This window comes from Notothenia rossii (genome assembly GCF_949606895.1).
Source record: "Notothenia rossii genome assembly, chromosome: 2".
In the NCBI taxonomy this organism is placed as follows: Eukaryota; Metazoa; Chordata; class Actinopteri; order Perciformes; family Nototheniidae; genus Notothenia; species Notothenia rossii.
This window is the reverse complement of record NC_136904.1, coordinates 40600619-40613202: the sequence shown is the minus strand read 5'-3', so window position 1 is coordinate 40613202 and position 12584 is coordinate 40600619. Positions and strand designations below refer to the sequence as shown.

General features: G+C 40.3%; 1 protein-coding gene across 1 annotated transcript in view; it reads right to left on the bottom strand.

Moving 5' to 3' along the window:
- Positions 1 to 12584, bottom strand: part of LOC307030058 (neural-cadherin-like) — a 597902-nt gene that overhangs the window by 354956 nt on the left and 230362 nt on the right. The window contains 1 exon segment of the mRNA XM_079666281.1: positions 3748 to 3997. Coding sequence (XP_079522407.1) covers positions 3748 to 3997 — 250 coding nt within the window.

The window sequence follows — 12584 nt, the reverse complement described above, 5'->3', positions numbered from 1 at the left end:
AATGTGATTGAGATTATGAAACCTCTGAAGACAGTCACTACAATACTGAGCACTGAAACGGCACCATCGGTTTCTATGATCCTACCACTTAAAACCATGAATTTGAAATCTATAGAACAAAACGATAAGGACACTCCCAATCTCAGGGAACTCAAGCATGCCATCAGGGAAAATCTGCAAAAAAGATACTCTGACGCTGGGCTGCAGGACTTCCTTCACAAGTGCACAGCTCTGGATCCGAGGTTCAAAACACTTCCTCACTTGGACCGTGCCTCTCATCTGAGAATCTATGAAGATCTCATCATCCCTGAAGTTGTGAGCAGAGCAGAAAATGTATGTATTATGATGATATTTCTTATCTTATGTCTTAACTAAACATTTTATTGTAAAAATGGTCACTGAACTCACTTATTACCTGTTTTTGTCATTTTTTTACTGCAGGTTGAGACTACAGAGGCCAGTCCAGCGACTACATCACAGGCCACTTCATTACCAGCGACAGCAGAGTCAGCACCCCCCCTCCAAAGAGGTCAGCCATGGAATAACTTTTTAGCCCACTCTTTCAACCTGGCCAGAGTAACCAGCCTGATTTGAAGCAGCAGTTGAAGGACAAAGTGTCTGCGTACATGGCAAAGGAGTGCATTTCAATCGATTCAAACCCTCTTGCCTGGTGGAAGGATAATGAGTCTGTTTATCCTAATGTAGCCATGTTGGCACATTGTTACCTGGCTGTACCTGCCACCTCAGTTCCCAGCGAGAGGGTTTTCTTGACGGCAGGTGACATAGTTACCGCCAACAGATCTGCCTTCACTACTGACAACGTAGACAAACTCATCTTTTTGAAAAAAAACTTAAAAATAGAGTAAAGCTTGAGTACCTTTTATTTAGGCATAATGGCCTCACACACACTCACAAGTTAATGAATACACATGTTAGACTTTGCTCCTGTTTTATATTTATCATTGTATTTATTTTATATTTTGACATCAGGAGATGTTATACAGTTCTGTATTGCCTTTTATTGATTGTGATTGAAACACTTTCTTATTATTTATTTTAATATTTTCAAGACATTCTTTTTAGTTTTATTTAACCTTGTTGTTTGTAATATGGCCATCTTAGTATGTGTGAGTGTGTGTGTGTGTGTGTGTGTGTGTGTGTGTGTGTGTGTGTGTGTGTGGGGGTGTGTGTGTGTGTGTGTGTGTGTGTGTGTGTGTGTGTGTGTGTGGTTTGTTTTTAACTGTAATGCAGTTAATGATTCCAAATGTTACAGTTACTTTCCTTATTTTCATACCAAAACATCCACTACTATTAAAAATAAATAACAGCAAAAAAAATTATGCATTTGGGACTTTTTTTTGCTTTTCCTTGTTGTACCGAAACCGTACCGAACCGTGACCCCCAAACCGAGGTACGAACCGAACCGTGACTTCTGTGAACCGTTACACCCCTAATATACACATATTTTCTTCCTTGCACTGATTTCCAATAATAAACCCCAACATACTTCAATAAAACACCATTCAGTTTGAAATAGCGAGCACGCACATTCACACACATGGATACTCATTACTGCATGATTCCTACTCCACAAATCGATACAAATAGGCCAGATTTTCTGCCTCGATAATGATATATTTAATGACCTCTCCTTTCCGCTCTGTCCATCACATGCATTGACTCAACAGACACGTGCACAGTCCCTCCCACACACACTCCAGCTATCACAGCACAGTAAGAAATATTCATCAACACAAACAGCTGTGCTGCATTGGTTTCTGCCCTTTTCTGTGTGCATTTAAATGCATGTGCGCATGCATTCATGAGTCTTTGCCTGCATGGATTACTGTGTGTGTGCATGTGTGTGTCGCAGCATTCCAGTGTGTGTGTCCTAATGACACATCATTGTCCAGTACTGTTTTTTTGGGAGCCGCAGTAGAGTGTTGAGTGCTACGGAAGAAAAACTGACTGATTATCTTGCTGTCGCTGACATTAAATCAATACAACCCAACACACACACACCCACCCACACACACACACACAGACACTAAATCCTGTCCCACTGCAAACGACAAACACATGCATATCAGATGCATGAATGCACTTTATAACTACATCACTCTGTCCATACCAACACCCCACTTTGCTGGGACCTACTCAAGTGCTTCTCACACACACACACACACGCACGCACGCATGCACGCACGCACACACACACACACACACAGACACAGACACACACACACACACACACACACACACACACACACACACACACAATCACACACTCAGGAACACACGCAGAGTGTGGGCTAGGGGCCTCCTGAGGGTGCTGGTGGGAACGGCTGATTGACCCTGCCTTACCAATCTGCCCAGCTCTCTGCCAGAAAATCAACCAATTAAAAGATGCAGGCGCCACAGCAGCACTGTAGGGGGGAGGGGGAGGGGAGGGGGGGGGGGGGGGGGGTGACTGGAATTGTGGGTAGCGGCAGCTGTAGCGTTCGGGAAGCAGCTGTGAGGAGCTGACCTGATAAAGCTCTGTCTCTCTCTACTATTCTTCAGTTTACTATCTTTAACCTATTTCTCTTCAAACCTTGCATGCATTGGCCTCCTAAGTTGGGTCAAGATGGAGGCAGAGTTAAATAGATGGAGCAACACGTCAATTTGATCAACAGGACAGAAGAACATATCCAGAAGAACACATCTAAAATAACTAAAGGTCCTGACAAAATACTTTTGGCAGCTGACGGCTGAAATTGAACTAATGTGGATTCCTCTTCAGACTAGAGAGCCTTTTATGTTAAACATGTGACCTGGTCTATCAAAATCAGTCACATCGACCCGGAACAGTCAGCAGCTTATTGTTTGTGGAGATCCATCTATTGTACCAATTTTGAGCCTGAGCATTGAGGAAGGTCGATGTTTATTTTACTCGGATGAGGGAAAGTGCAGCAGAAAGTTAGTAAGTGTACGTTTGTGTGTGAGTCTGTTAGTTAGTTTGATTGTGTGTAGTTTCCGAGGAAACAAACAAAATACATACATCTTGCTGTAATGCCTCTGCCGTCCGCAGCTCGGCACGTGACTTTTCAAGCTTCAACGCCAAATTTGGCATTAATATGGTAATATTCTGAAAGCCCATACTTTATTTCCATTTGAGGTCAGATGAAGTGTAGGGAGGGATGGGGAAGCGGTGCTGATCAGATTGAGAGAAGACGATGATCGCTAAAGTTAACAACCTGTCTTTAAAAATATATTTATTGTCTGAATAGGGCAATAAAACTTCGACATTCTGAGAAACCAAGACTTGATTTAGAAAAGCAAAACCCTCAAATTACCAAAACACACGTTTTTCAAATAAATCCACCATTACCTCAAAATGCGCCGTTGTGAAATCCGACTGATTGACATATGGTCACATATGCACTGGAAATGTTTGCAGGATAATATATATGAATCATCCTGGCACCCAAAATATTTTTATTTCGAGAGGCTGACCCAGATTATTTGCCTATAAAAATGCTTTCCAGAACAGAGAATCCAGGGCATTGGTGTGAGGTTCTTCTGAGGAACACGGTGCTGTCTTTGTATCAGCCCCTCCTGCTCACCCTCACTACACAGAGGATTCTTACAGTAATGGGAGGTTATAAATAAACCTTAATTTCATTGCATTCCATCAAAACTGCTTTTCAGAATGAATGATGGTAATCAGATGACAATCAGAAATGTAGAAGCCCGGCTTTCACTTACATATGTTGGGAGAACTCAGGCGCCTCATCGTTGACGTTTGCCATTCGAATCCGTACGGTGGTTGTACCGGTGCGAGGAACCTCCCCCTTGTCGATCGCCATCACTACGAACTCGTACAGGTGGTTGGGCCTCTCGTAGTCCAGAGGCCCCGCAGGGAAGATGGTCCCATGGGGGGAGATGGTGAAGTCTGGACTCAGGGTGTAGTAGGTCAACTCTGCGTTCTCCTCGGAGTCACAGTCACTGGCTGACACTAAAGAGGAAAACATAGAAAAATAGAAACTTAAATTGGATGGACCAAACAAAGATAAAAACAAGGAACCATAGATCGAGACCTTCTATTCTCTAAGGAGTACAGAGCTGGATTTATGTGATGCATTTCTCTGGTGGTATAATCAAACTAAACGCAGTGATGACAACTATGAAAGCAAGGTTGCTATTTTTAATCACGGTAAATTGATGAATGTAATCTAAATGCGCATGGCTGGAATTCAGTTTAAAAAAGCTTAGAATTGGTTAGGACATAGACTCCGGGAGAAATTGACCACTTTTTTTTCAATCTACAAATGAAGGAGACCAAAAACACAGAAATACTAATTCAGCCACACTTTTCAGACTTTAATACCTTCTGATCAACACATGGGCAATCCAATCAAAGGTCTTGAGTCAGACAAAGTTCTCCAATCAGGATATTTCTGAGTTTCAGAAAAACAGAACAATTGTAAAAGTTTGATGTTTACAGCCTGAGAATTTTGAGGAAGATAATCCAAGTAAAAATAACTCTGTAGAGTAGAGAAGGGATACTTTATAATCTGGGCTGAATTTGCCTGAAAAGGTTTCTCAAATGAATACATGTTAGCTAATGTTTAGCAACCTTTTAAATACTTTATTTCCAAATGAACCAGATTGTACTTGATATTCTAGACATATTTCTCATTTTAGGAACAGGATACAGAGTTCAAAGATACAATCCAATACAATCATACACAAGCGATAGTTACCACGTGACAAGTAATTCCCTATATGTGTCTAATTTATTTGAACAATACATGAAGGCAAGGGCTGATATCAACACAATGCTTCATCAAAATGTGTTAAAACATTTTCTCTGCCACCCTCTTTTGGAAAGGTTATAAGTGGTATCGGAAGCTCTGCAATTTGCAGCCAACACACTAATTATGCACATTGATTTAAGCAATTAATATAAGAAAAGTAGTCATAACCAGAATCTGAAGTACAATCTGCAAAATGTTTTACTTGATTGTTTGTATTTGAGAAAAGGACATCAACATTAGCACAGTGCTAACATATCTGTTCCTTCTCATGCTGTGTGAGAGTGAGATTGTAGAGGAAGTGATGCTACCACGGATTCCATATATCAAGAGGAGTAAGTGTTATTTGAACAGCATGAAAAAGAAGTCATACTGCAACATTTCTGTTTTCGCATTACACATCGGGAATCTATGGAGCCAGGAGCCGCTCGACCGCAAATTGATTGCTTTGCTAAAACTGAAAAGATCAACAAGGGATATGAATAAGCATATTTTTCACTAACAAGCCATTTCGCCATTAAACTCTCAATTCTTCAATTCACCTTACATTGCATTTGGCACACAAACACACACATATATCATTGCTTGCTCCATTTAATAAACTTTTTCAGCCTTTGTAGAACTTACTCACTTCAAATTAATTATGTTAACATAATCTCTACAAAAAAAATTGATATTAGCTTATTAAAACAGCGTGTGCAACTCTGTTTCTATCCACATAATTTGTTTTCCTTCATTATTTCAGTATGCGGCCAATTTTATTTGAAATGTAAAAAAAGATTAATTGATTTTATGAATTGTTGTGGTATTAAATAAAATGCTTGTTGACGCTGGCCTCCAGTCTTTCATCATACTGAACAACCATCAAATTAAACCAAAATCAATTACATGTTCAAAAAAAAAGTTCCTCCTCCACGAGCTGCAAGATGAAAGCGACTTAAACTGCACATTTGAATTGCAACAAAGAAGAGCCTCCTGTTAGAGCAAATTGGAACACAAATGAAATTCAGGTGGAGAACAGATGAGTCAGAACGTGAATGCTTTCATACGCAACATGTATCCTGGTTGTGGAACTGGAAAAATCAAGTTTCTTCTGTTTAACTAGCCATGCCATTCCAGCACTTAGACCAAGCTTTAATCAAACAAAAACTCCTTCTATCCAATTGAAAACATTCACTGAAATTAATAGTTTTTAAGTATATTTCTCCAAGAGCGTCAGTCAACAAAAATGTCCCAAGAAGAAGTTCGCTCCCTCCTTGCTAGACTGCCTACCAGATCCGCTGACCTCTGCAGCTTACCCAGAATGCATCAGCCCGACTGGTCTACAACCTCCCTAAGTTCTCCAACTGTTCCTCCGCTTCCTTCACTGGCTGCAATAATCCGCTTCAAGACACTGGTAATGGCTGTTAAGGGATCTTGTCCTTCCTACATCCAGGAAATGTTTAAAGGGGACCTATCATGCAAAATGCACTTTTTGATGTCTTTTGTACATACAGATGTAGCACTCCAGATAGGACTCACATGGGTGTGTCCCAGTCAAAAATCCAGCGGATGCCAGTGGCTGGGGGTGTTGCCAAATTGCTAGAGGGCGTTGCCAAAGTTCTCCATTTGTTCAATTACAGGATTTAACCATGAGATGGCGCTTCATTTACAAATACACAAAGACAACTGGGTATTGTAGAACTTAGTCTGTTTGCAATGTTTGCAGCTCTGCAGTTGTGTTTGCTGAATACTGTAGCATTTCATCACTTATTTGTTATGGTTTTCACAGGCTACTATAATGAAAAAATATCAATATTTTAGATCAAATAAAGTATAAAGTTTGCTTTATGCAGTATATTTTTTGTAATATTGTTGGGGTGTTTTTACACAGTAGTGAGAGTGAAAAACAGGATAGCACAGATTAATAAAATCAAAAATAAGATGAGCGATACAAATAAAAATAATAATAATGAGAAACTATAAAATAAGAAATGAATAAAACTCAAATGTAATTATCATATCATATATTCTAATGTATTGTATTATTAAGTAATATCATACATTAACCCCATTATAGCAGATGCCACATTGAATGGATGAACACATTTATGCATCAATAATTACAACAGAGTATTTCTAAATACAAGTTGTAACAATACTTATATGTATGTAATATTAACCCTTTGGAGTCGACCGTCACGCCGGCGTGATCAGATCACATGACCTGTTCAAGCCGGTGCCGCATAAAAACAACAGTCAGGACAACATTGCCGTGTGTTTCTGTCGAAAGTACTGGTTTGAAACAATATGCCAATCTTGGTTTCATGCAAAAAGACCCAGTAAACACGGAGATACGATGATATAAAGTTAATACATTTCAAAAGTATGAGAAATGGAAGCACATATTTTAATATCTTCGCCTTATGTTATCATTTTACGAAACGGAAAATACTGGAAACTGTAGATCCTGCTCAACAGGATGTATTTACCAGGGAAGGGGTGAGGTAATCAGGTAAATGGAGTGATACAAAGCGAGACATAAAGAGACGAAGAGGGACGGCGGGAACCGAAGAGAGACGGCAGGAAATGGAGAGAGACGAAGATATACATATTATTGTACATAATGTGTATATATATAATAACATAATGATTAATTTCAGATGATAATACTTTTCAGGGTTAGGTCTAGTCTGACAGCGCTTAGCTCTCTGCTGCAGAGAAGATCACTGCTCTAAACAAAGTCAAAAATCCTACATCCAAACGGAATAAATATAATAAATTATTATTAATAGGTTAAGTCTTGTTCATTGTTTTTCACTTTTATTAAATGTTTGATATTTCTGGTGGAAATGGTGGACTATCGGACAGCACACATTCATATATTGTCACTCACACATTCATGCATTTTGTTCTCATATTCATATATTTTAATGCTCATATTTATACATTTTGCTCTCATGCAGATTCATTCAATGTTTACATTTAATATTAAACATAATATATGCATGTCTGAAGACAATATATGTATGCAAGAGAGGAATGGCTTATTATATTTACAGCTCTTAATAACATTCATTTTCTGGACTCAATGTGGGTCTTGGGCTGTGGAATGCGACCATCCCCCTTGGGGGAATTCCTCCACACATTCCAATGGCCGATTCGTTTTAAACAAAGAGTGCACATCAACATGGGGGCTGGGGGGCTGGTGAAGGGTCTGGTCATTTGTTTGTTCCACAATGTTTATCATCATGAAATTAATATCTATATATTTTATACTATACTTGCGCTGCTTCCCGTTTTCATACTTTATATATCTTAGCATATTGTTCATACTGCTCACAGGCTGCTGTGTATATCTAGTGTATTCATACCCCTCACTGTTTTTTCATCATTCAATTAATTCTATCTTTTATTCTTATCACTTTACTGCTTGTTGCACTCCTGGTTAGAATTTAAACTGCATTTCGTTGTCTCAGTATCTGTAATATGTGCAATAACAATAAAGTTGAATCTAGTCTTGAGCAGGAACAAATGTATTTACTTAGTACATATCTGACATTAACGATTAAACACATGTGTGCATTCTATTTATGCAAACCGAGTCAAGCCGACTCCGGAGGTGGCGGCATGCACCTTAAAATTGTTTGCAATCCGCCAAAAAACCGAGAGAAGAAGAAGAAGAAGAAGAAGAAGAAGAAGAAGAAGAAGAAGAAGAAGAAGAAGAAGAAGCCGACTCGGAGCTCTCCGACTTCGGGCGATCTTTTTGAGATCTCCCCCGGCTGCGATCGGCTATTCTCGTCTACTTTCGAGGCGAGCCGCAACGCGTCTCAAACAAGCCTAGTGTCTGTCCACACGAGACAGCTCCGTTTAGCTCCAACCGCTGGAGAAGCTGCAGTACATAATGCAGGAGCCTTTACGTGGCGCTGTAACTTCCTCCACTAAAGGAGCGAAGAAGCATGGTTGTCATGGTTGCCCTTCTGTTTATTCTCCGCGGTGGGGGCAGAGGGAACCGGGCAGAGATTTCGCTAGTCAACGTGTATTAAAGTTTAAATCTTCCGGACAAAATTATAAAAGTGCCGGTCAAAGGTCTTTTTTGTTATTTATTGAGCTTTAACACAAATGAATAACGAATCTATATAATATAATAAAACAGACGGAGCCTCTCTTTTTCCTCCCTCTCTTCGGACAGCGTCAGTGTCTGTCTCATGCAGCAGCTGATCCAGTAATGAGTGACCCGGCCGAAAGTAAAAATAAAGATATTTATAACTAGTTTAGGTAGTTTGAGAGGTAATTAAAATAGCCAAGGGCGATGATCTGACTTGAAGTGTGTGTTTTGCTCCTTTCAACGCTGCATCACAGCGGGAGGAGCTGCAGGTGAGCAGAGCAGCATGTCTCCGTCCTGTCAGATTAGACTTCACTCGCGTTTATGTCCATATCGAAAGAAAGATAAATAATCTGAATTCAGTGTGCAGTTTACTTTGACGCGGGGGTGAGCAGCAGTGGTGGGGAGAGGCGGGGCTATTGCCTCATCATTATCAGAAAATGATCGTATAGGGCTTACACACGGAGCCATTGGACCCCCCAGAGCGTTGCGTATGCCGTTCTATCCACCTTGGGACCCGTTATCATTTCCGCAGTTGTTTACTGTCATATTCGGTCGTCCTAGTGTGGCAGAACGGTCTATATTACACTAAACAGTAACGCAAACGACCGTTTTCGTCCTCGTGGCGCCGGGGCCTTAATGTGCCGCCACCTAGTCCGGAGTCGGCTTGACTCGGTTTAAAGAATGCACAAATATGTTTAATCGTTAATGTTAGATATGTAAATACATTTGTTCCTGCTCAAGATTAGATTTCATTGGTTTTGTACTTACGCCAACGTGAATTAAACAACATTATTTTGTTAAATAAAAACATGGTGATGTTTAGTAAATTATTACATGTCTCTTATTTAGCACAGAATATGATCCTATCCGTGACATATTTTAACAAATATCCGCTATATCAGATACCTGCGATCTATCAGCTGTTTATTTCACATGAGTTCCAGTGTGGCAGCTTTCAATCCCAGCTCCCCCTGGTGGATTCATGATCCATTGCAGCTGGTTTCATTATAATTAAATGTATTTATCAAGGGGGCCTATCAAGTCCTGCGGGGGGTTTTCCTTTTCAGCAGGGGCCCCCCCGTGCAGGTCAGGGACCCGCACGGGTAGGCGTCCGAAACGAAGCGCTACATCTGTACAGTACATATGTGTCCCTGGTGCGTCGGGGAACTCACGCAGCGTCAGTAAATGAGCGGATACAGATTTCCATCCGAACTGACGTGTCCATCCGTGGTGACGTCGGCGGACCCACAGAAAGTTGCTATCAGAAACAATGCCTGACGTGTTTTGGACGTCTTTTTTTACATTAGCAAGCCTCGCTAACACTCAGAGCTAACCTGTACTGTAGATCACCTGTGTTTAAAAAGCAGGAAATAAAAAAAGAACTCACCTTGTGATAAACCTGCAAGAGAAAAAGCATTTGAGCTCCATACTATTTCAAAAATAATCCTTGACGTGCTTTAAACAGGATGGCGTTTTATCACAACCGAATTCTGATCAGGCATTAACTCCGTCACCTCTTATTTATTTATTTCAAGCTAAGGACCCAACATCTGCGTTTCTCTAACAGGGCTGCAAAAGAGGGGTTTGAGCAGTTTGAGGCATGGCTACAATGGATGATCTGTTTGGTATTTTGAAAAAAAACTTCACAGACATGTTTTATATAGGTATGGCCCTAGAATATATTTTTCAAATATAGGATGATCCACTTTAAACCAAACACTCCAGCCATACTTGCCAACCCTCCCGATTTTCGCGGGAGACTCCCGATTTCATTGCCCTCTCCCGGTTTCCTCCCGGGGTCATATTTGTCCCGCATTTCTCCCGATTTCTGACAAAATCAGATTTACTCAGGACTGTTTCCACTCAGACTTGAATACAGCTACACTATTGTTTGGTTTCCATGGTAGCGTGTCTCTTTAGCAGCACGCGCAACTGAAAGTCTGAGAGGGTGAGAAAAATAGTCACAGAAAACAGAACAAGAATCGACAACAACTCCACCCTCTGCTCACTCCTTTCCAGCCCACACATATGCTCCATCAAGACAGTGCACGTCCAACTACAATAAGCATGTTAATGTTAATCTAATAAAGCTCCGGCCATTATCCACTAGCACCACCCCCTCCCCAGCTAATCGGCTCGCTTCTCCCACACTGGGAGTTGGACCATGGTTCCCCTCAACAAAACAAAACTGATTGCTATCCTGGCTCCAAACTGGTGGAATTAGCTCCCCATCAGGACAGCAGAAGGTCTACATATATTCCATAGAAAACCGAAAACCTGGCTGTTTGGCTTGGTCATTAAACCTGACGTGAAAAAGATGTAGGACAAGGTTTAGCCAATTTCAAGCTAATGCACCAGCACTGACAATGGTTTGGCTGCATTTTTCTTGCAGTTCTGAGTTTGTATGTGTGTTGTTTATTGCACTTATTGTAAGAGACTTTGGATAAAAGCTTCAGCTAGATGACATGTGATGTAAAGATGAAATGGCTTCATGTTTACTGTGATTGGTTACTTTGTATTTAGCAGTGGTGAGCCTGACTTTTATACCTAGGCCCTCAGGGACCCCTTCCCCCGAAAAAAGAAAAAGAAAAAAATAGTTATTACATCACAGCGTATACTTCAGCGGAATATCAAAACAACGGCCTGGGGTGCAAAACGCATCAATGAAAGCGACCCTCTACCACTCAAAACAACTCCTGTAAATAACCCAATTTGTGTTCTTTGAAATTGAAAAGGATATTGACTTGTGTTTGTTACTTTCGTTGCAGTTGTATGTCTTAAGTGTAATTTGGCATGCTTTTATTTTGAAGGCGAGTTTACGCTGTTAACAGGAAGTTGTTGTTGCTATGGAAACAAGAAAAGCTTCACAGCAGGCAGAACTTTTCGTAAAGTACGCGATAATAATACCCACCCACTTAGAGGGAAGATATGATTAGTCAATTGTACTGTCAGTTGACATTACTCTCTCGTTCAGTTACTATAGCGGGCCCTCTGTGAATTCATAGCTGGACCACCAATCTGCTCCTGTCTTCACAGTAACTCGCATAGACGAGCTTCTTTCATTTAACCCTTCACATTCCAACAGAAACTGATTAAGCAGATTCGAAGGATTTATTTCTTTGGAAATGTTATTTTAAATACAATTAAATCAAGTTATTTTGGTAAAACTAATGCAAACTATAACTAAACAAATATTGGAAAAAAATTATATATTTTTTAATGATTTTAAATATTATTTTGTAGAATATCTTAGGCCCTCAGAGAGGGCCTAGAGGGCCCTGACGGCTCACCACTGGTATTTAGCCATACTAAACACAAAAAAAGACTAGAAATAATAATAACCAACACAATTCCCTGTGTACATCTCGGAAGCAGCACAGGAAACAGAAAAAGGATCACTCATCAGTACTGCAACTTTAGTTTACTTTCTGTCCGTTTGGATCTGTTTGGATCAATGGCCTGGTTTGTACGTTTTAACATCCTATGTGCAGTATAATAACAAAACAGATTATTTTCTGTTGTGGAAAATGACTAACTGTGTGTGTTCTCTAGTTGCTGGCTTTCAATCTGTGTTTCAGGTGACATTTTCATCAGCTTGATAAACCAGAGGCTATGAGACGAGAGGCTTGGATAAAAAGTCCAACACCATCCCACAGTGTCTTAGACTCTTCCTTTGCATACAGCTTCTGTTATATTTGATG